This window comes from Artemia franciscana, unplaced genomic scaffold, assembly GCF_032884065.1.
Source record: "Artemia franciscana unplaced genomic scaffold, ASM3288406v1 Scaffold_1418, whole genome shotgun sequence".
Classification (NCBI taxonomy): domain Eukaryota; kingdom Metazoa; phylum Arthropoda; class Branchiopoda; order Anostraca; family Artemiidae; genus Artemia; species Artemia franciscana.
The window spans coordinates 29017-54390 of record NW_027062822.1 but is presented as its reverse complement, the minus strand read 5'-3'; the positions used below and the strand labels follow the sequence as shown (position 1 = coordinate 54390).

Below are 25374 nucleotides of genomic sequence, written 5' to 3'. Positions count from 1 at the left end.
CACCCTTGTCAAAACCTCAGACTTTATACTGAAGTTTTTTAGTACTTTCAAAAGAGTTATTTATTGTAATTAAACGGCTTTGTGATTCAGGGGTCATTCTTAAAAAAAGAACAAAATTCAAACTTTAGCATAAAGTTTGAAGTAATGACGCGGGGGTGGATCCCCTCATATACACAATAATTTCTGTTCGTTTAAGCTTTAATGTTGTTCCTTACTTTCAGTTGATTTTTTTTATCCATTTCTTTAAGAGAGCACGAATCAAGCGTCAGATTTTCAAGATACTCCAAAGAGTGTATATTTGCAACCAGACTTATTTTCAGTTGAAAAAAGTTGAAGGTTAGATGATGTCATTGTCTTTGGTTAGATTATGATCATTTACATACTTGTCTTCTAATAAGTGATTTGGAAATGTCGATACTTCTCTGCATGGAAGTTATATCAAAGCTACTTAGTATTAAATTTTCAGGAATCTTATTCTCATCAATTTTTCTGTAAGATGTACTGATATTCTTATATAAGACTTATTTCATTAGGGAGATATTTGAATACATTCATTGTACAGTTCTGGTAAGCCATAGAGCTTTGTGTAAAAGTACCCCTAGGGATAAAATTATTGTACAATTAATTGTGGAGTGATTTTATCTTTTGTTTCTGATGATTCTTCAATTCTACTATATATCTTCTGTAAAATGATCAGTTTAGTCAGACGCCAATTTGACATAAGTATCTGTAACGTTTGAAAGTTTTCACTATCAGTTTTATTCATGGCACATAAAGAGTTAATTGTGCCTTTAGTAGTTCTTACTCAGGAATTCTTACGAAGTTAATTCAGCCCTCTTTTAAGAAATAAATATTTATTGAGTTATTTGGTGTATTTTGAGATATGATCGGAAAATTGTTAAGAGTGTGAATAAAACGAGATCTAACTGTTTCTGGGTTTCCCATAAAAGCACTACATGTGTAGAAATTGAATTCAAGACATTCTACGAAGTCTGAAACGTGGATTTGTTTCGGTAATAAAAATGGCTCTTGTTCGAGTGGCTCTTTATTTTTAATAACGCTAAGATATCTAATTGAAACGTTTATAACTGCAGTATGAACTTAGAAATGAAAAATTCAGTAGATCTTGCGCAAAAATTTAAAAACATGAATATTCAGTTTCAAGACTCTTATTACTAACAAATAAAGGATTTCCTTGGAGAGCCCTCTATAACGGCAACTTGGAAGTATTTAAGTGAAATGCCTTAAAAATTGGACATAATTGGGTGAATTAAAAATTTACGATTTTTTTTTGTAGGGATGTCTCATGGACGATGTCATTACAGTTTAGAATTATGGTACATGGGAGTTTAAAGGTGTGTTTGGCCTACTAAGCACTTAAGATATAAACATATAATCTACTATAGAGACCAAAAAGGATAGGAAGACACCATTCCTAGATGTTTTGATTGAGTGGTTCGATACGAATATATGTTTGTTTTTACATGTGCAGAAAACCTGCTCAAATTAATAAATTTCTTTACTGTAAGCCAATCCAATTTCCTCTGGGTTAAAAGAGAAGCGGTAATATACATCAAGGAGGCACACTCGTGCCTCTATAAAGAGGCGACCCACGACAATGTTAAGCGATCTTCGGTTCCAGTGGTCGCAGAGGGATGGGGAGGGATGCATTTCGTAGCCCGAGCTTCAAATAAGAAACCTGCCAAATTTCATTCCCCTCCAACTTTTCCTTCATGGGGAAAATCTGGCCGAAAGTTTCGACCCGTCAACCCCTGCCCCCCTTTAACGTTGTCCGATCGGGCTGAAATTCACAAGTTAAGGTTCCCTAGGGCCCAGGAGCTTATCTGCGAAATTTTAGCTCGATCCGATAACTCCTTCCCTGTTTCCCAGAAACCACGCATAGCCACTTAATGTTCATTTTCTTTTTTTTCCTAGACGCCTACAGGTCACAGCCGACATCAGATCTGGGTGTACGAAGACTCATTCAATGCGGAATTCTCCGAATAATTTTGAAAGTTTCGTAGGAAAACTTAACCCCCCGAAAGTTTTGACCCCCAACCCCATCCCCCCCCCCTTTAACGTTGTCCGATCGGACTGAAATTCACAAGTTAAGGTCCCCTACGGCCCAGGAGCTTATCCGCGAGATTTCAGCTCGATCCGATAACATCTTCCCTGTTTTCCAGAAACCACGCATTAGCTACTTAATTAACGCATTTCTCTCCATAAGAGCCCATGTTAATTTGAAATTTTTAAAAGTTATTTAGAAGTTATATTTACACACATGCAAGTGATTAGCTCAGTCGGTAGATCGTGGGACTTTTAATCCTCGGGTCAAGGGCTCAAGTCCCTTACGGGTGGTTTTTGTTCACAACATCAAAAAAATTTTGATAACACCTGGACAGCTTATCATTTGAGAGATAACAGAATATTAGCTTCTTATGAGCAAAAGAAACATTTCGGTCATTCTATCTATTTTTTTTTCTATTTTATACAATGATTTAAAAGCGGGGGGGGGGGGGGGTTGGGGGCGGCAGCCACCCAACTTCCTCTCCTAATTCCTGTACGAGGAGTACAGGAATTATTAAATTACATCCACCATGGATTGTAGAAAAAGTACAGAAATAATATGAAAAAAACTTCGTTTTCTTAAAGAGTTAAAGAGGCTGCGTCCCAAAGTCGAACCTTAAAACGTACAGGAATTAGAAGAGGCAGTTGGGGGGCTGCCGCCCCCCAAACCCCCCGCTTTTAAAGACTCTTTTGTACAGGCTTTTTTTGGTGAGGGGACTTCATTGTTACTAATTACTAGTTTCGGCGCAATGGTTCTCCTGTCCTCTTGTGTTTAACATTTTTCGAAGTTATTCCATTATTCATTCATTTCAATTTTTTGTTAATTAAAAGAGGGCCTTTCCGAAGCCAAGAGCGGGGGGTTAGCAAAAAAACAAAAAACCTGTACAAAAGAGTCTTTAAAAGCGGGGGGTTTGGGGGGCGGCAGCCCCCCAAATGCCTCTTCTAATTCCTGTACGTTTTAAGGTTCGACTTTGGGACGCAGCCTCTTTAACTCTTTAAGAAAACGAAGTTTTTTTCATATTATGGTTTAGAAAAGGATGACTATTTATCTTATGGATGCTGTAACTGCTCAAAGATCCCGTAGACATCGTCTATCAGCCCGAAGTGTTATGCCAGTTGATAATATAAATAAGCTCACTAAAAGGCTTTACCTTCTCCTCATTTATTCAGAACTAAAGTAAGTTTAAAAGAAGAATTTAACTGTTATTTTAAAACTAAGCAAACTGTTTTGAATATTCTCAATTATGGTAAGGACAAAATCCAAATTTCTGGACAGAGGGTATTTTAAATACTTTGCAGTTGTGAAAACTATTACCAAGCGTTACCAAACTTGAAGAAAGTACAATAAAAGCTTTAAATTCTGAAAACACTTGAATGCCGGTGTCAGCGCAAACAGAATAGTTGGCAGTTTTATAAAGCTTCAACTCACCTGACTGAGAAAAACTGAGGTTGGCAAAGCTGAGAAAAGTAAACAGGCAGAAAAACGTTAACTTCATCTTGAAAAATTTGTTTGGCCACCAATGGGAGAAAAGTTTTGTACTGTATTCTAATCTAAAAAAAACTCAACAGATCAATCTGTAGCAGAGACAACGTGAGGGAACTTTCCAAAATTTACTATTATTAAAATTTAGAGATTTGTTTCAAGGAAGTTAAAATCAATTAAACATGAATAACAAATATATTTTGCTGCATCTATCAATGTTTTATTTACCTTTGTCCAGTTTAGGCTTATACATAGGTATTTTTGAAGAAGAACGGAGAGGTTGAGGTAAAAATATCTTGAAATATTGGGGGATAGTGCATTAGCGCAGATTAAAAAGGTTACGGAATCGGACAGGTCCACTTTTAGAGAAAATAGAGACAGACAAAGTGTTCGTTTCAGATTAAAAAGTTGTTAAAATCTATAATTTTTCGTTTAAACAAGTCATAACAGTTTATTCAAGACAAAACATCATGCAATGTAACGGATAAGAGAAACATGGGTTGCAAAAGTAATACACAACGGTGTAAGATAGGATGACATAATACAATTAAAAATATACAAGAATGTATTTACCAACCTTGAACGAGGATATAAAACCCTAGTCAGTAAAATAAGAGTTCAGGAGAAGGAATTGAGACTTCCAGACCGTTTTCGTGAGTTCTTTTTACGTATTTATTTTAAGACCAACTCCATTTACTCTAAACATATTCCTAAAAGAAATATTAATACGATTCGTGATAGTGTAATATTAGTTATTCTTGATAAAGTAATTTGGTTATTAATGACAATATCAATTGTTCTATCAATAAACTAATAAAGTTAAAGCTATCTTTATGCAAACATCTTTCAATTTAGCTCTTAACAGTTAACAAATCGTGGATAATCACGTTCATCAGAGGGCTACTTCTCAATGTTCTCTAAATCTATCTCTTTAATCATCTGACAGTGGGTCTTGGCCAGAACAGCATTTAGGCAAATTAACCCTCAAATAGTATCTAGATAGTATCCCACCATCGCGTATCTCATTTCAATCACCGAGGTAGACTTATTCAGTACCGGATTACTAATTTTTAAGCAATTCAGAATTATTTCAAGTTATTTGAGGAACCAATAGCCTCTGGAATCAAACACTGAAAAACGGGGAGAGTAAATATAAAGGAAAATATTATATTTTCAATGCTAAACGGTATACTAACCCCTATAAATAGTTTGCCCTTGAGATTAGATGGTATATTCTTGTTTCATACCATCACTTCCCAGGGGTAAACTGTATACTTACTTTGAGATTTATAGAGGGAGTGTTGAAAAATAGACCTGAATAAAACACACTTTCTATCAACCACCAAAAGTCCCTTGGTACCTGAACTGAAAAGGTCTCAGACTAGTAAAAATTTATTATAAAGTCAGTGCGCCTGTTTAGTTGATCAGATTTTGTAAGTGTAAGGCATAACTGTATATATATACATAATAAATCTGGCAAGTAAACACATTATTTGTCTTTGATCGAATTGTGGAGTTTGTGGTTTTCCAGAATCCCACTAAAATTAAGGGAGAAGGTTAAGATAATCTGTACCATTTTCTTTTATTTGATCTTACAAAAACCAGCCCTACGTAAAGAAAAATAATATACACAAAACAAATTATGAAAAAAACAAGAAAGCTGTGGACAAAAACTCAAATTATCAGATATTATAAGTTTTTAAATAAAGAAAGGCTCTAAGTTAGCTTGATTCTAAGATCTTACCGATTCTTCGAAGTTTAAAACGCATTAACAATTATCATAACTTGAAAAGTAAACCTATACCATGTGCATTAATTTAGAATTTTTTTTTCTGAGTTAAGTAAAGAGCAAAGTCGAGACTTAAAACGAAAATAATTATTACTTCACAGCTTATCTAATATATATATATATATATATATATATATATATATATATATATATATATATATATATATGTATATTATATTATAATATATAATATGTATATTATTTTGTGTTTTCAATACAGTGTGAGTTTTCTATAATCCTAGAAACACAGGGAAACATAATGAGTTGTCTTATTTGTACTAGTCTCGTTGATGCGTAATAGATGGGCTGTGAAGTAATAATTTTTGTCTCTGCTGTTTACTTCCCTCAGATATACTTTGTTTTTTTAAGTTAATCTTTGCTTGTTTTTGATTAAAATTTAATGTTGAAGCAACGGTGCCATGATCTTTTTTATATATACGGAAAAGTTTTGTTCATTTTAAGTTTTAATGTTACTCCTTAGTTCCAGTTGAAAGCTTATTTTTTAATATAATTACTAATCATCACGAATATAGGGGAGACAAGATACCTCTAGAAAATACTGTAGACAACCTTGACAGCTACGAAAAACTTTCAGTTTGTAACAAAAAGTTTGTTATCCATGCTTCACAAAACTAAGCATGTTTTCAGGAATATGTGTTTTTCGATCAACATAAAGTTGTTTTTGCTCGGTTTTCTTCGTCTGAAAAAGCCATAATGAAGCCAGGGCTTTATAAACCGCCTACTGACTAGCAGAAATTAGAAGGCTATTTTAACAAAAGAGGGATATTTAAGGGCTTTCAAATGAAATGAGTGCCTTTTCCAACGAAATGACCACAAAAAGGGGTTTTTCAAAACCAAGGCAGAGCAAAGAAGCATGAGAGAAGTGTGAAAGTTCAATTCAAAACTGTTGATGATTCAAGCTTAATTTTCGGTTGACTTTTAGTTGAAAAGTTTTTGGTTTTAGATAATTTATTTTCGCAATAATCTTTTACTTTTAAGAGGAGTAGGCGATTTATTAAACATTCTAAGAAGGTTTGGAAGGGGAGTATACGTGAAGGGTTGTTCTTATAAACCTCCAATTAAGGGCCTTGGACTATAGTCATTGCAATGGTACCGTTCTATGCTTCTAAATTTTCTGCTCAAGACGTAGCACCAAACGTGCCGTTTTTAGTGCTAAATGGTGCTAATGGATGGTAAAATTGATAAAAATCACGTAGATATGATTAATAGCGTTAAAATGTGCTTTCCCGGGATGTGCTTTAAAAATGTGTGCATCACATTTGCAAAAATAGTAGATTATCTGAAAAGTAATCACAAGAAGGGACAAACTGTAATTGAAAAAAAAATCCAAGCAGGAATCGAACGCATGATAATCTAATCTGGAATGATAATCCAGCGTTAACCTAACAGAACCGTGCCTGTAATAATTTCATTTAATATATTGGCGTTTGTAGGAATTCAATTGCATATATTGTTAAGGAGACCTGGAGGAGGAGCACACGGTAGGTGTCCTTGCAAACCTCCAGCTAAAGTTTTTGGACTATAATTATTACAATGATACATTTTATACTTCAAAGATTTTCCACTTAAGAAGTGGCACCAGAAGTTCAGTGCTATATATTACTTACGAATGGTAGAATTGATAAAAATCACGTAGATATAAGCAAAAGTTTTCAAATGAGCCATTAAACATCACTCTAAAAAAATTTCGGAGACCACTAGCGCCAGATTTTCCGCTTAAGACATTGCACCAAAAGTGCCATTTTTTTTGCCATTTGAAACTTGCAGATGGTGGAATTTATAGGAAGTACGTGAATATGAGCAATATTTTTTTTTCAATATGAGCTATCAAAATTCTATTTGTAATTTTCTGGTAGCCCGCTAGCTCCATCCCTTGAAAAATGGCATAAAAATGTTTTTTTTCGTGCTATATGGCTCTTGTAGATGACGGAATTTACATAAACCAAGTGCATATGAGAAATACCTTTTCTCATATGCAGAGCTTAAATTTTGAGAGCTCTCAAACATTTCTCTATGATATTCTAGTAGCCCGGCAGGCCTGGAAAAAAGAAGAAGAAAAGACAACTTTAACTTTTAACGTTTTTAACTTTTAGTGGCTATGAGTAGTAGTTTGCTATTTACTAGATTGTAGCTACTGCTTCAACTATGACAAAGTGTTCATTGCTAATTTTTCCAAGAAACTAATAAACATTGCAATTTGTGAAATCTAATAGATGGCAGAATTTGTAAAACCTAGTAAATATTAGCAAAAGCTTTTAATGAAGCCGTTGAACATTTATCTACGATGGTATGGTAGCCTACTGATGATGCAGTAGCTTACTGGTGAGCAGACAATTTATGAAACCTACTAAGGATGCTGGGAGGCAGAGTGTACGGGAGGTTTTTTTGTAAACTTCTAGTTAAGGATTATGGAACATAACTATTGCAATAGTACCTGTTTTGTACTTCAGAACTTTTCGACTCATGAAATGGCACCAAAAGTGTTGTTTTCAGTGCTATATCGCAGTTACGAATGGTAGAATTGATAAAGAGCACGTATAAATAAGCAATAGCTTTCAAATGAGCCACTTAAAGTAACTCTTAAAAGTCCTACTAGCCCCTACTAGCTTTCCCACCTGAGACATGGTACTAAAACTGCCATTTTTAGTGTCATTTGGAACTTAAAGAGGGTGGAATTTATAGGAAGAACGTAGTTATGAGCATTATCTTTTATATAAGCTATACAAAATCTGTCTACGATGTTCTGGTAGCCTGCTAGTGCCATTTCTTGAGAAATTGCATAAAAAGTTCCATTTTAGCGCCATATGGCACTTGTAGATTGTGGAATTAATAAAAAGCACGTAGGTATGAATAAATGTATTTTGAATGAGCCATTAAACTTCCCTCTATTATGTTCCGGTAACCCGTTAGGCCTTAAATAAAGAAACGGGAGACAGATCAGTGGTACCTATGCAGAAAAGTAATTTCCCTATACAAGGTTTTCAACCATACTGATTCCAATGAATTCCAATGAAGACCATTTAGTCTAAAAAGGATAAAACTAATTGGACTGCTTTGACTGGATTTTATTCAATCTAGGTCGCATTGCAAAGTGAAATGGCTAACCGGTTTTTGGCTCGCCCAGGGATTTACTGTTTACCTGTGCTTGATTACGTGCTGCATTAAATCAATAAGGAAGTGGCTTTATTGCAATCATTATGGCAGTATCACAAAAGAACTTTGATGAAGCAGTGAAGATTTTACCGGAAAAACTTGATGCTGTAATCCGTTCTCAAAAAGACATCAACAAGTCCATCAACAGGGGAAATAGCTACGCTAAAAAAGGATGCCTCCGATCGAGATATAAAAATTAGGCAACTGGAAAAGGAGTTGGAGGATCAAAAATCAAGGTGTGATCAACTGGAGAATCAGGTACTGGAAAGTGATGTCAAGGACCGCAAATTGAATTTGTTAATTCATGGCATGCCTACCGAGCGGCCGTCTCAAACAGTTGAAGAAAATATGAATTTTTTGTATCTTTTACAATGGAGATAAGCGACCCCATTCAGATTACGAAGTGCTACCGCATGCTCGGTGGTTCCAATGCTCCGTCTCGTCTGTCAGGCCACGTTAACGTTACTAATCGAAGGCCTCGTCCTGCACCTGTATTTATCTCGGTTGTAAACGAACAGAACATTCAGAGGATTCTAAACTCAGTTCGTAAACTGAAGGGGAGCGGCATTCGTGTGTGCACAGATCTTCCCCCCAAGCTAAACGCTACTCGAAATGAACTTCTTGCGAAAGCAAAGGATTTACGTGAATCAGATTCCGCAAAGTTTACGCGTGTTAAACAGAAGGGCTCGAAGCTTTGGCTTGAATCCAAATCCACGGCCTCGTCACCCTGGGAAAGAGTGATGGGCTAGTTTTTGCTGTCCCTTTGTGATTATTATTAGTATTGTGATAGAAATTTTGATTGATTTTCTTGCCACTTCTGTCACAGTGTTGTGTACATGTTGGGTTCTACAACCTCGTTTTTTGCGTATAATCTTTTTTTTAGTTTTCTAGTGTTAGTAGGTCTAGTGAAAAAAAAATCAGGTTTCGAGGTCTTGTTTGTTCTCTGCCACTTTTTTACCCGATTTGCCTGATTAGTGATGCGATGCCATTTCCATTTTTCCGTCGTGCCTGCCTGGGACATAAGGTAAAGATGGAATTTTTATATAACACGTGAGTGGTGGGGAGTCTTGGGGAAGATTGGGGAGCCGTCTCGGTGATCAGCGTGATCTAAAAAATATTTAGTATGATTTTTCCCCTTTTGCTAAAGGTGTTTATGATGATCATTTAGCTAGCCTTCCTGCTACTGATATTTTATTTGAAGGGAATTTAGGAACACCTGTAATTGATGAGAACTTAAGATCAGCAGTTTTTAACTGCAGAGGTTTGGCTAGTAGCCACGAGTTTGTTTCGCAGTTACTTTGTAACCACAGGGTAAGTATCTTAGGCCTATGTGAAACGTTTTTAAGTAATGAAAATGCAGAATTCATGAATTGTGATGGATTTAAATTTATATCTAATAATAGGGAAAATAGACAGGGTGGCGGAGTTGGACTTTTTGTTCGGGATGATATTCCATTTGTTGTAATGAAGCAACTATCTAAGCATGACCAAGAGATGACTTTTGAGAACCTTTTCATTGAGTGTATGATTGATAATAGGAAAGTTCTTGTCTGTGTTGTTCATCGATCACCATCGACTTCGTTACAAGAGTTTTTGCGAATTTATGAATGCTTCATTGAAGATGTGACTAATTTGAATTTTGAGCTAGTTTTGGTAACGGGTGATTTTAATGTTAAATTATTGTTAGCTCAGACAAATAGACCGGGAATTTCTAATCATTTGCATGAAAAATCCCTTGAGTTTCTGTGCATGAACCTATCAAAATCACTTTTACCATCATGCAGGTCTGCGACCCGGGTTACGGAAGATACGGCTACTCTCATAGATAAAATTTTTTCTACTATCCCCGTTACTCTTTCGCATATTATATTTACAGATGTTTCTGACCATTGTGTGGTAGTTGCCGATGTTGGAATTAACCACAGACCAAAATTTTCGGAATTTAAACAAACTCAAAAAATTGATAAAGAAGGAATGGATAAATGGAGGAACCTTTTGTATTTAAATGAATGGACTGCAATTCTAGAATGTGAATGCCCTGATATTTCTACGGCTCTGTTTTTAAAATATTCCCGTGAGGGCTTGGATGAAGTATGTCCATTGAGGCGGATTAAAATAAAAAAATATACACTCCCTAAAAAACCATGGATCTCACGCGGGCTTCTACACTCTATTTCAATAAAAAATAAGCTATTTAAAATATCTATGTCATTCCCATCTACTAAAAATAAAGAAGAGTTTAATAAGTATAAAAATGTCCTGACCCAGTTAATTCGGAAAGCAAAAGCTAGATATTTTGAAAAATCATTTGTAGAAGCTCGTGGGGATCAAAAACACACTTGGAGACTTATTAACTCTCTGTTGGGAGGGTCTCAAAAATCTTCATTTCCGAATGAAATGTTACGTGGTGATGGTACTTTTTCTTCCAATGAGCAGGAAATAGTGAACTTGCTCAATGCTCATTTTGTAAGCATCGGTGAAAAAACAGCTAATGCATCTCATGTTTCCCCAAATAATAATAATAATGATTTATTTAAAGATCACATGCTCCATCCCTCTGATAAAAGCATGTTTCATTTCCCCAGTCACTGAAATTGAACTAAAACATATCATATCTAAAATGAAGAACGATTCATCTGAAGCCTTTGATGGATCTTCGACTAATTTGGTCAAAGAAATATTCCCAGTTATATCACCGGTGATATACATTCCTTACCGGTGATTATTAACCTTATATTTGTAACTGGTGTCAATCCTTCAACATTTTAATCAGCAAGAATTGTGGCCCTATATGAAGATGATGACCTGAGGCTTCCTGCTAATTATCGTCCTGTATCGATACTCTCTGTTTTTTCGAAGTTTGTAGAGCGAGCACTGTATAACAGAATTTATTCTTTTTTTGAGAAATTTGATTACATTTCTAAACTTCAATTTGGATTTAGAAAAGAGCACTGCACTGATCATCCTATGGCTACTATTGTCCAACATATTAGTGATTGTCTTGACCGTAGCGAAACGTCTGCAACCATATTTTAACACATACAGAAAGCTTTTGATTCCATTTCCCATCAAATTCTTTTGTATAAGCTTTCGAATGCTGGTATTCGTGGTAATTGCCTTAGGTTACTTGAATCGTATCTTCATGGGAGGCAGCACATACTTATATATAATGATGTTAGATCTGATTCTTCACAGTAGTCAGATAAGTTTGATGTTCCCCAGGGATCCGTATTAGGACCTCTGCTTTTCCTAGTTTACATTAATGATTTGTGCTCAACTACTGGAGTTTCTTCTATAGACACTCAGTTTGCTGACGACACTGCAGCAACCGTTTCTGGTAAATCTCGTGAAGAGCTAGTGGTCAATTTAACATCCACATATGATAGATTGTCTACTTGGCTCTCTGATAATAGACTACTTCTGAACAGAAAGAAGACGAAGTTTATTGTTTACAGCAGAACGGGTCACAAGTTTCCAGATATAGAATCAGTTTCTCTTTCTGTGAATGAACCTGAGTCTGTTATTGAAAGAGTTGTATCGATAAGATATTTGGGAGTTGTGTTTGATGAGAATTTGTCATGGAAAGAGCAAATTAATCAGGTTAGAGCAAAGTCTGCCCGTGGAGCTGGTATAATGTGCAGACTGAGAAACCTTCTTCCATATTGCGCTCTTACATCCCTTTACTTTTCCCTTGTGCAATCACATTTTGATATTGCATCTATTATTTTTTTTTTTAACACTTTTAAAAGTAATGTTACCCCTTTACAGATTATTCAAAATAAAGCAATTCGTATCCTTAAACCTTTTCTGCCATCGCCATCAAACTTCCCTTAAAATCCACAACAGAGACCCTTTTTTCACTTCATAATATTCTTCCTGTTCGGCAAAGTATCCAATTTTTAAGTGTTATGTTTAAGATTAAGCTTGAACGAGAAAAGCTCCCCAGATATTTTGCATAGATGGGTCTTATTTCTTCTCCTTCATCTTCACAAGTTGAAACCCATGGTAAATATAATCTGCGGATTCCTGAGGTAGTTACAGAGAGGTCGCGTTTTTGCCTGAGGTATTTGATTCTTCTACATTGTGAAAGATTGAAAAATGAGATTGATTTTAATGTAAGCATAGATGCTATAAGACGGAAGTTGAAAGAGTGCTGATTGAAAGTTATAAATCTAAATAATATGAATTTTTTTTTTAAGGATGTTTTTTTTTTAAGTATTGGGTTGGTCTTCGGGGTTCGCCCATGAGGCCTCCAGATGTCTTATGACTCACTTGGTTTTAAGTTGTAAATGTAATTGTGTCTCAAAATGGTGCGCGGAGGATGGAAATGGTATCGTACGGCATGGAATTTGTTTTTTATTTATTTCTGCCAAGATTGGTTAAGAGAACTATTTATTTTTAATTTTTGTGCATATTTAGTGTTGATTAAAGGTAGCTCAATTGCATTCTAGCTATACTCTCAGCCTTGAGTTACCTAATATTTTGTATATATTGGTTATACTAAAAGAACTTTGAACCTTGAACCTTAAGACGAATTAAAATAATAGTTACCACTCTTGGATCAGTGTCAGATGGCAATTTTTTCACTTCGCAGTTTTTTCAAAACACGTTTTTAACTTTTAGTTACTTTTGGCTGTGTATTGTTCAGTTGCTAGTCTTGCAACATAGAAAGGAAACTGTAAAACAACCAAAGGGTACTAACTAAGAGAGAGAGAGAGAGAGAGAGAGAGAGAGAGAGAGAGAGAGAGAGAGAGAGAGAGAGAGAGAGAGGAGAGAGAGAGAGAGAGAGAGAGAGAGAGAGAGAGAGAGAGAGAGAGAGAGAGAGAGAAAAGAAGCGAAAAAAGAAGAAAAAAAAATGGAGACACGGGTGGGAATTATAAACTAAATTATAGAAAAATCACTTTATATTCAGTCCCCGCTATTATTAGCTGAAAGAACTATCTCTGTTAATTTTTTTTATATGTATAGAGTGATGGTGACTCACTTATTAAATCAAATAGCTCATATTTATTGGCAATCTCGGGAAGTTGATATCTTAAACTTAGTCTTGATCTCTCATTTTTAATTAAAGGAAAAAGAAACTTATTCCTTGCTCTTGATAAATGGCTATTTTTATTTTCAACCACGAGTTTCATGTTAATGAAAAAATTATCTCTACGCTTGATTTCTCAGAACCACATGCCGTCTATTAAGGTGAAAAATTTGTTGTAAATGAAGCATACCAAGAAATAAAAATGATGTTTTGGTTTCAGATAATTCTTTTGTTTTCCTAGGGTGTGTTAAAAAGTGGTCCAGGTTTCTTATTGAATTGTTTTGGACAATTTGGAGTCTTCGCAAATGTGATTGCAATGTCAACAACCAAATGGTCGGGCAATATTGAAAATAGCATTGAACTAATGGAAAATACAATTTTCTCTATTTGGCAAGGAAAGAGGAACCTTACTCTATGGAAAAAACCGAGGTTCCTGGACACTGTTGCCTCGAGTTTATTAATATGCGCCTTAAAAGACAGAATTGAGTCAACGTAGATACCTAAATATCTAAATACATCCACTCTTTTTATGGAGGAAGTTCCAATACTTATAGTTTTAAATGACACACGCTTTACTGCTCTCAAACTTCTCCCAAAAGCCACGAATTCTACCTTATCTAGGTAAGCTATTAGTCGATTAGCATGAAACCAGGAATTTACATTAAAAGTATCAGTTTCGAGGCCCACTCGTAGGTCCTCCTCGTTGCCCGCCTACAAACTACTTGCTTTGTCATCTGCAAACAATATTGGTAATTCATCATCCGAAGGCATGCAGTTTGGAAGGTTATTTATGTATATAAAAAAAAGTAACAGCCCCAATACAGACTCCCGTAGAACCCCTATGTTTTCTAAAAGAAAACTATGAAATGATTCCACACCAACTTGCACTGCAAAACTTCTTTCCAATAAATAAGATATCACTAAATCAAGAGCTATTCCACGAATTCCTATATTTTCCAACTTGTCGAAAATAGTTGCATGTTCCATTGTATCAAAGGCTTTTTTAATGTCAAAAAATATAGTTGCAACCAAATAGCTATCATCCATAGCATCTGATAAGAAATTATGTAAAGTAGCTACTGCTTGCTCTGTTGACCTACCACGCGAGAAACCAAACTGATTGGGAGAAACAAAAATTATTCTTTACCAGGAATTTAATAAATCTACTCTTTATTATTTTTTTGAAAACTTTAGAAACGGGTGATAAAACAGTAAAATGCCTTAATTATTTGGATTATCTCTATCGCCTTTTTTTCACATTAAAAGCAACAGTTTTGAGGGCCGCTCGTAGGTCCTCCTCGTTGTCCACCTTTGAATTAATTTCTGTGTCATCAGCCAACAATATTGGTAATTCACCAAAAAAGGTAACAGCCCCAATACAGACCCTTGGGGAGCCTCTATATTTTCTAAAGGAAAAATATGTGATGTTTCCTCACCAACTTGGATTGTAAAACTTCTTTTAAATCAATAAGATCTCACTAAATCAAGAGCTATTCCACGAATTCTTGTTTTCCAACTTATCAAAAAAGGATTGATTGTTCTATTGTGTCAAAAGCTTTTTTAATGTCAAAAAGTAGAGTTGCCGCCACACAACTATCATCCATAGCATCGGATAAGAAATTATGTAAAGCAGCTACTGCTTGCTCTGTTGACCTACCACGCGAGAAACCAAACTGATTGGAAGAAAAGAAAATATTCTTTACCAGAAATGAAGTATATATGCTCTTTATTATTTTTTTAAAAACTTTGGAAACAGGTGATAAAATAATAATAGGCCTATAATTATTTGGATCATCTTTATCGCCTTTTTTAAACAAAGGTAAAACCTTAGGTAGTTTATGACGAACTGAAAAAAAAAATCATTTTTAATGCAAGAATTAAAAATAAATAAAGTGGCTGACAAAGTACTTCGGCCGATTCTTTAAACAAGGGAAGTCCACATACCATCACATTCTATCGAAAATTCGTTTTTCAAGCTAGTAACAGCTCTTTGAAATTCCAAGAACCGGATAGGGTACATAAATATAGTCTTATCTACTTTATTTGGAATATATTTTCTACGATTATGTGTTCCAGCAGAAATTTCATCCACCTGATCACGTACAGTTTTCCCAAAATGGCTAGCAAATTCTTCTGCAATTACTCTTTCATCCGCTATTCTAACTCCTTCATTAGTTGTATTGTGGGATGGAATGTTTGTTGTTTCGACATTATTTATTTTTTCATTTATTATTTTCAGGTTTTCCATGGTGAATCGCATACAAGAAATTTATTTTGATCATATTTTGCTCCTGCCTCTCTGAGATCAAAAGTTAACCAATTCTTGTATTTTTTTAAAGTTTTCAATATTAATTTTATTTGGATACTGCATTTTCACCTTAAATAATCAATTTTTTTCTTTTATAATATTTAACCATCTTTGAGTAACTCATGGCTTACGAGGTAAATCCTAACTTCTTCTAATACCAAGACGCATACTCGGTCAAATATTTGGTTAAACTTACTATTAGATAAAAGAATTGATTGATTTGGGTCTTCAATATTTAACGCATCACTCCAATCTACATCTCTTATATTTAGCGTAAGGAAAAACTTTAGCGTATTAAGCGAAGTGCTTAGGAGGGGCAACCACTCACATACTTAATAGCCAGAATTTTTTTGGGAGGCATGGTAAAATATCAAAAGAATTGTAAAAATGCGTTTACTAAAAATCAGTATTTATTTGAAAACTCTTCTTACGAAACAAATAGATTGAGAATAAGAAAACTATCATCTCACAACATTCACAGAGACAATAACACTAACATAGACGATAACTTGCAGTTTTGAGGAGGAGGTTGCCCCCTGCTCAACACCTCACTCTTCACGCTAAAGTTTTTTGGCACTTTAAAAAAAGTTGCTAATTGTTCTAATTAAACGACCCTTGTGTTTCAGAAGTCATTTTTAAAGAATTGGGGCCAAATTTAAACTTTGGTGTAAAGAGTGATGTTTTAAGGAGGGGGCAACCCCCCTCATATCCGTAATAATTTCTGTTCGTCTTAAGTTTTAATGTTGCTCCTTACTTTTAGTTGACAAGACTTCTTAATATCCTTTTAATTTAAGTTCTGATCTCTTTTAAAATAAGACCAGGGTATCTGGCTCCACTTTCATGGAATAATCCCTATCCCCCCAAAAATATTCTCTGGAAAATCCAATCTTGGCGATATTATACACCGGGAAAATTAAGCTTAATATCTCCACGAGTTAAATTGAATTGGTAAAGAGAAAGTAAGACATATAAAAAAATTTTGTATAGGAATACCCTAAGAATTTTCCTAAGAAGTTCAACTCCTAGAATCTTCCTTCTCCGTGGAAAATTTTCTCTGGAAAAAATACTCCACGCAGAAAATTTGTCATCCTCACCCGAAAAATGTATGCATACTTCACAATAACAAATACTATACGTAGACAACGGGCAAATTTTATAACTACAAAATCTTTCCCCAAGGGCTGGGGGGTTAATTTTTATCTCCAATGACATAGTTATTGTGAATTTAAACTGCTGAACAAAATAGCTATCTCAACATTCTGATCGGACGATTTTGGGAAAATATTTACGTGGGAGGTTGCCTAGTTGCCCTACAATGTTCCTGGTCGCTTAAAAAGGGTACTATAAATTTTCATTTCCATTAGAACGAGACCTCTCCTGACGTTTCAGACCCACAGGGTCAACATGATCACCCTGGGAAAAAAACAAATTGACATGCATCAGTGATCTTTCTTCTAGTAAAAGTTAGAAAATTCCACATTTTTGCAGACATGGGCTTGAAACCTTAAAGTAGGGGTTGCTGACACGCTGAATCTGACGGTGTGATTTTCAGTAAAATTAAATGACTCCTAGAGCGGCTTTCTCCCAATTTTAAAAATCAGACAAATTTTCTCAAGCTCTTTGCTTTTGATGGGTAAAACTATACATAATGTAGCTCAGTGGTTCTCAACCGGGGTCCACATGGACCCCTGGGTCCATGTAATATTCCTGGGGGTCCACAGGCAAAACACAACAAATTGGGGGTCCGGGGGTTCCATGAAGAAAACCAACTCAGAACGCTCTTTATTTAAAAAAAAATTCAATTTCTACTAGAGCAAATATCATAATCTTTCAACATATCTTAGGGAATGATGGTTTTCTGGCATCCTATGAAATAAGCAAAATAATTGGAAAGGCCAGAAAACCCCATAATATTGGTGAAACAGTAATTCTACCCGCAGTTTTGCTATAATTTCATCAGTTATGAAACAATATGCAATTGAAATTACTAATTCCATCCCTTTAAGCAACTCTTCTGTGTCACGACGCATTGATGAAATGGTAGAGGATGTAGAAAAACAATTGATAGCTCCTTTGCAAGAGAAACAGTTTGCCCTTCAACTTGATGAATCAAATTTAAGAGATAATGAGGCCCTTTTATTAGCATATTTTAGATTTAACTATGAAGGACCCAAAGAGGACACGCTTTTTGCTAGAAGTCTTACGACAGACACAAAAGGTGAAACAATTTTTAATGAAGTTGCTACTTATTTCAAGGAAAACAATATCCCACTCAAAAATATAATTGCTTGTGCTACTGATGGTGCACCATCTATGACAGGCAGATACAAAGGTTTTGTTGCACATTAAAAAAAAGTAGTCCCAGAAGTATATTGTATTCACTGTGTGATACACCGCCAATATATTGCTAGAAGGAAAATGAGTGCTCGCCTGTATGATGCCCTTGCTGTTTTAATAAAAGTAGTAAACCATATTAAATCAAATTCTCTCCAAGACCGCCTTTTTCGTGAATTCTGTAAGCAAAATGGAGAAGAGTTTGAGTGGCTTATTACACACAGAGGTGATATAGCTATCAAAGGGGAATTGTCTTAAGCGTTTCATTGGGCTTTGGGATTCTATTGTTTCCTTTCTTGCTGACACACAACTTGGAGCGAAACTGCTTGCAAATAAAAATAATGTGTTTTACTTATCAGATATATTTGAAAAACTTAATACACTTAATAAAAATCTCCAAGGAAAGATCTGATATCTAATAAAAGTGCTATTGCTGCTTTTCTAAGAAAACTACAGCTGTATAAGAATAATATCGTGCGTCGTGCAAGATGAAAATCTTGCATTATAGGGTGAATATTTGGAAAATATACCTGAAGATATGCAAACTCGGTTTAGCAACCTACTCGGGATGGATATACCGATTTAGGTTTCAATTCCTTTCGAAGTTAATGTTGCCGAAATAGAATAATCTTTGCAAGAGCCCCTCATCGAATTACAAAGTGATGATATAACGCGTGCAAAATCCAAAGATGAAAAGTACAATATATGGAAAACAACCGACGTTGCTACAAAGTACCCTTTGATCTGGGATAAAGCGCAGTTCTACGTTATTGGTTTTCCTACATCTTATCTTGTTGAAGCGGGATTTAGTCATGTTTCTCAAATGTTTTCAAAAGCTCGCAATAGACTTGACATTGTGAAAAGGGGTAATATCTTCGACTATCATTAACATCGATAGAACCAAATATAAAGAAACTCGTTGAGAAGCATCAACCACAGGGATCTCATTGAATATACATGCGTTTTCCTTCTCTTTTTAATCACACACTTAATTTCAACTCCTTCTTGTATTCAGTTTACAAAAATAATGTTGGAGTGAATTAAACTACCTGAGGAGCTCTACTCTCCATGATTTTGAATTGCTTGCCCATGGAAGAAACAATGTAATATTGTAGTTATTATCACAATAATAGTAATAATAACAATAATAATTATTATTATTATAGTAGAATACTTTATTTGTATTAAACTAGTTTTCATTTAAAAATAAAGCTTAATCGTATACTATTTCTTGGATAATTAAAACCTTAAAATTTATTTTAGTGAAGAATAGAAAATTGTTCTTATGTCCAATAGCTATGAAGGGGTCCACCAAGATAAAAAGAAAAGAAAAGGGGTCTTTGGATAAAAAAAGGTTGAGAACCACTGATGTAGCTTATATATTTAGAATCAGCATAATAAGCCATTTCTTTATATGTATATATATATATATATATATATATATATATATATATATATATATATATATATATATATATATATATATATATATATATATTGATTACCACGAACTGTTTAATATCACCCTCTATTTGGAGACATCCTACCATATGACACACAAATACTTTTTAAGACATTAGAAACCAGCTCGGAGCAGGCATTAGAAATTAGCTGGCAAAATAATATTCATAGCCATTTAAATCTTATAGAGCAAGGTAATGAATCTTAACCAAGGTCTAAAGGAGATACAGGAGTTCACTATTAAAGTGCGAAAATTTGAAGGACTGCAACATATCTTGTTAACGTGTAGTTTTCGGTTTAGTTAAACAGACGAAGTATAATTTGCAGGATGTTTTGAAAAAAACGAAATTAATACCAATTTGAAAATCTCTCGCAGTCAATGCAGAATAATCTGTAGTTAGCATGGAAAGAGGTTAATAAACTTAAATATTCCACTTCAACTATGACAAATAAAATTATGACCACTGAATGGAATTCTCTCCTTTCGCCAATATTTGCCTGTAACCCGTCACCAAATGATAGATATTCTTCATACCATACTACAGAAACAATTTTCAAAGCTGAATCTTCATAAAAATTACATCACTGTTATGCAGTGAGATTTTTAAGAAGTGTATAAATTTCATTTGTAGCTAAACACTATTTGAATACCAAAAGTGTCTAGCAAAAAACTTAAATTTGTATGAACTTAAAAAAAGTATCATTAAATTTTATATTGCTGCATGTTGATATTTGTTTACACCTATTAAGCCTTTCAACCTCTAAGAAAATGATTTCTAAAACATCTTACCTTTTACTTTTTGGTAGGTTTAATGCCTAGTAACTGTTTATCGTTCAGATTATTACATTAAAGACATGTATATATATATATATATATATATATGGCAATGATTTTTATCTAAATTGGTTAAATTGCTCTGTGGTAATAGTTTTATTTCTTTGGCACACCATAATTTGATAAAACCGCGCTAATAATTTTTATTGCCAGTATTACTCAAAGATTAGAATAAGCAAAACAAAGATTTTACTTGAACTATTAAACTTACAAATATCCAAAAGCTGTTTATTTTTCATAGTTATCACGCTTATGTTTGGTATTCTAATAGAAAAAAAAACACAGGAGTCTTATTCACCATTTACTCCTATTTACTAACTCTTACTTTATTTATACTCAATTTTTTTTTACCAGGGATAGACAAAACTGATTTAAAAATTAAGCCAAGCAAATATTGGGTTAGTATCAATTCAGACCTAAGATAAAAATAGATTATTCCGACCAATTAAATGGAACCTACAAATTGGAATCAACGATTGAAAACTGCAAGCGAATAGAAACTACCACAAATAAAACATGTGCCAAAACCTCCATAGCTACCACAAAGGCTATATTTTACTTTTCAATTTCTGACAGTAGTTATATTTATAATAGTGGGAGATGCATATTTCAGATGAATAATAAGAAATCAAATAATCTAAAAACCATTGACATAAATTTTTTCGCTAATATGGTACAAAAGTCAGGTATCCTTCTGTTACAAACTTAGCTTTTAGTGCTTTGGTCACTTTTTAATTTTCTCTGCTTATTATACAACAGGTCTTACAATATTAATCTATTTTCAAATTCATATTAAGCAGCTCAAAGCACTCTATAGCAAAAGTTTTAAGTAGCTATCTGCAAAAGATGGTTTTCCCTTTTTTACAAAGAGAAAAATAACATATCCCTGTTTGTTTCTATTTTTTTCGTTTTCCTCGTGAATGATTGTATCAAACCAAAATGTCCCAGGAAAGTAGAAAAGGCACTTACTTGAACAAAAATAAAAAATATTATTTTTAATCAGCATAAATGTTTTGCCAGGAAAATGGTTGTTTTCCTGTCATTTTGTTCCACTAAACTACGACTCTGTTCATAGTAAACCAAAATCATTGTCAATCGACATTTTTGGGAGAGCCAATGCATTCAAAAGTATCAAAATACTGAATATTAAGCTTCCTAGTTTCAGACGAATAAATGCTACACATTGGGCATTTCTTCTCTATTGTTGAACTTTCCCTGGAGCCTTCAGTTAAATATAAAAGGGTTTTGGGAACGAAAAGGTAGGAATTAATCTCTAATCTTCTATAATTTAAGCAAATCCAGGAAAAGGGATCCTTGTTTTTGGTGGATTTTTCTGAAATGAGCAAGACACCATTTATATCATTACTGTAACAAAAAATGGAGCATTGGAGGGGGATTCTTGAACGAAGTCGGAAAATTTACGGGGAGTTGGATTTAGGTGACACCAAAACTTTAATTTGTCAACGGTTAATGGAAAATAATAGATAATAATATATAATATAATAGACATATATATAATAATAATAGATAATAATATATAATATATAATAATATATAATAATAATATATAATAATAATAGACATATATATATATATATATATATATATATATATATATATATATATATATATATATATATATATATATATATATATATACTTGCAACAAATCATCGCAGCACCAAGCCACCCGAGGCCATCACAGCCACGTAAGCTCAATCCCCATCTCAATATATTCAAAGTTTCCCTCTTTACGCCCTGACAGGATGGTTCAATTTTCCTTATATTTTTTTTTTTCAATATACTCTCATCCGAACCAGGGACAACCATATTTTTGTTTAGCCCTTGACAGTAAGCTAAAAAGGACAATTTTTGGCAATATGAAACCCTTCATTCGCAGAACGTGCCTTAACCATCTCAACCTTTGTTTTATTATAACCCTAGAAAGAGCGATTGAACAACACTTTTCGTACAGCCTACTGTCTAAAATATGGTCAGTCAGTCGGGTACCCAAAGCAATCCGTAGACGGTTTCCCCCAGAAACATATAGCATATCTTCCTCCGCTTTTGGAGTGTTCATACATCAGAGCCCTATTTGACCACAGTCATAACTGTAGCCTTCAGTATTCTAATGATAGCTTGCAAACGAATATTGCTATTATGCTTTTTCAGCTGTAGAAAAACATACTGGGCCTTTATTTTTCTACTTTTAACATCTTCTCTGCAGCAACCGGCTTTACTTATAATTAAATAAAAAAACAAGAATTTATAAAAGTGAGGAGTGACATTAAGCTTAAAACGAACAGAAATTATTCTGCATATGAAAGGGGTTGTCCCTTCCTCAACGCCCCTTTCTTTAGGTTAAGTTTGCCTCTTTCTTGCTACTCTACTTTAAAAAACAATAAAAACATTAGCATAAAGAGTGGGGCGCTGAGGAGGGGACAGTCCCTTTCATTTACAGAATAATTTCTGTTCGTTAAAAGTTTCAAAGTTATTTCTTACTTTCAGTTAAAAAAAACTACTTTTTATTTAATTTCTCAATGTTTTTGAATTAATGTTGGTTTTGAATTTGGCTCACCGTGAATGAATAATGAAACTGACATATGTGTATTAATTGTACTTTTTTGGCTAAATAACTTTCTCAAAATTTTTCTGTATATCAAAGGGGCTGCCCTCTTCTCAGTGCCTCGCTCTGTACGCTAAAGTTTTTTATCGTTTAAAAAAATAGTTTTGAGAAACAGTTGGACTTCAGCGTAAAGTTTAAGGCGCTGAGGAGAGGACAGCCTCTTATATATACGGACTTAATTCTGTTTGTTTTAAGTTCTAATATAGCTCCTTACTTTCAAATAAGAAATAACTTTTTTATTTAATCTCCCTCTAATTGGCTAACTTTTTAAAACTAATTAAATAAAAAAACAAGTTTTTTGGAATGAAAGTAAGGAGTGACATTAAAACTTAAAACGACCAGAAATTATTACGTATATGAAAGGGGCTGCTTCCTCATCAACGCCCCTCTCCTTTTGCTAAAGTTTGACTCTTTCTCTCAATTTTTCTTTTTAAAACAGTAAGAAACTTTAGCGTAAAAAGAGGGGCGTTGATGAGGAAGCAGCCCCTCATATGGGTAATAATTTCTGTTCGTTTTAAGTTTTAATGCTGCTTTTTACTTCCAGCTGAAAAAAACTTTTTCATATTTATTTTTGCATTGTTTTTTTATAGTAATGCTAGTAAATCCTGCGTTCCTTTCATGGAAAATTTCTTCCTCTATAACAAATTCCTCGATGGAAAGTTCCCCCAGCATATCCCCCTTTTCTCAGCCCCTGCCTCCAACTAAAAAATCCTCCTGAAAATGCCTGTACACTTCCCAATAATCATTACTATATGTAAGCACTAGTCAAAGTTTGTAACTTGTAGCCCCTCCCACGGGGACTGTGGGGGAGTAAGTCGTTCCCAAAGACATAGTTATAAGGTTTTTCGCCTACGCTGAATAAATGGCTATCTGATTTTGATCCGATTTTGATCTGATTTAGTAACGACTCGTAACGACCTGGCTCAGTAGTCGAAACTCTATAAAGCAGGATTTTAATATCAATAGATACATCAACAGAATCAGATTTTTCTTTTGATTTTAAATGTATGAGTTTCAACAAGTTTATTCCTACTTATTAAAATTTGAGAACCTGAGAAAATTTGCCTTATTTTCGAAAAAAAGGAAACAACCCCTAAAAGTAATAAATTCGTAATGACAATCATACCATCAGATTCAACGCGTCAAAAAACCCTACTGTAGGGCTTTCAAGCTCCTAATTGAACAAATGTGGAAAATTGTTTTTTTTTGCCTGAAGAAAGATAACGACTGCGTGTTTTTTTTTTTTGTTTTTTTTTCTTAGGGGTGGTCTTATCAACATAATGGTCCTGTAATTTCGCGACAGGGCTCATTTGGACGAAATTTAAGAGTTTGAGTGCCCTTTTTAAGTGACAAAAAATTTGAGGGCAGCTAGACCTCCTCCAACGCTCGTTTTCACCCGAAGTAACTGGGTCAAAATTTTTTAGATATCCAGTTTGTTCAGCATAGTCGAAATGTATAGTAACTATGTCTTTGAGGATGACTTAATCCCCAACAGTCCCCAGGGGAAGGGCTACAAGTTTTTAACTTTGCCCATTGTTTACATTTAGTATTGGGTATTGGCAAATATATAAACCTTTTCGAAGGATTTTTTCTGGGGGGATGGAGTTACGCGGGAGGATCTTTCCATGGAGTAATATTCCATTTAGGAAGATAATTTCTATGAAGGGGGCACCAGATATCCCAGTTTTATCTAAAATAGTTAGAAATTATTAGTTTTTTCAACTGAAAATAAGGAGTAACACTATAACTTAAAAAGAACAGAAATCATTACTTATATGAGGGGGTTTGTCCCCTCGTTAAGACCTCACTGTTTACACTAAGGTATTTCAGTAATTTCAAAAGAGTGATTTATTCTAATTAAACAGTCTTTGTTATTCAGGGGTCATTCTAAGAGAATTGCCACAGAAGTCAAACTTTAGTGTAAAGAACGAGGTATTGACAAGGGGGTGAACCCCCTCCTCCCCTCATTTTGCGTATATGAGAAAGTTTGCTATTTTGTCAATACCTCGCTGTTTATACTAAAGTTCAATTTTGTAAAATAACGGCCAATATAAGCAATAATACGTTTGTATTATTTTCCAGCCAGCCATAGCATTTAAATTTACCTCAAGCAGCTTCATAACTATGATTCTTATGTGATGATAAACTAAATGTATTGTATGACTTGGGCTTGTGGTTGTTCTTAAATTCAAAAATAAAGTTTTTTTCCAACTGAAAGTAAGGAATATCATTAAAACTTAAAACATAAATTATTACTTATATTTT

General features: G+C 34.2%; 2 protein-coding genes across 2 annotated transcripts in view; one reads left to right on the top strand and one right to left on the bottom strand.

Annotated features, from left to right (window-relative positions):
- The window catches only part of LOC136042530 (collectin-12-like), a 31245-nt gene extending 10748 nt beyond the window's left edge, over window positions 1–20497 (bottom strand). The window contains exons 1-2 of the mRNA XM_065727492.1: window positions 20439–20497; window positions 3497–3618 (exon numbers count right to left, since the gene is read on the bottom strand). Coding sequence (XP_065583564.1) covers window positions 3497–3563 — 67 coding nt within the window. The 5' untranslated portion in view covers window positions 3564–3618; window positions 20439–20497. The remainder of the gene's footprint in view (window positions 1–3496; window positions 3619–20438) is intronic.
- LOC136042529 (zinc finger MYM-type protein 6-like) lies at window positions 17816–18202 on the top strand. The gene has a single exon (XM_065727490.1). The coding sequence runs from the start codon at window positions 17816–17818 to the stop codon at window positions 18200–18202; it is 387 nt and encodes a 128-aa protein (XP_065583562.1).
- Window positions 20498–25374: the final 4877 nt, after the last annotated feature.

What these genes read in the sequence shown, in the direction of transcription:
- LOC136042529 (XM_065727490.1), top strand. Translation starts at nt 17,816, where the DNA reads ATGAAACAATATGCAATTGAAATTACTAATTCCATCCCTTTAAGCAAC.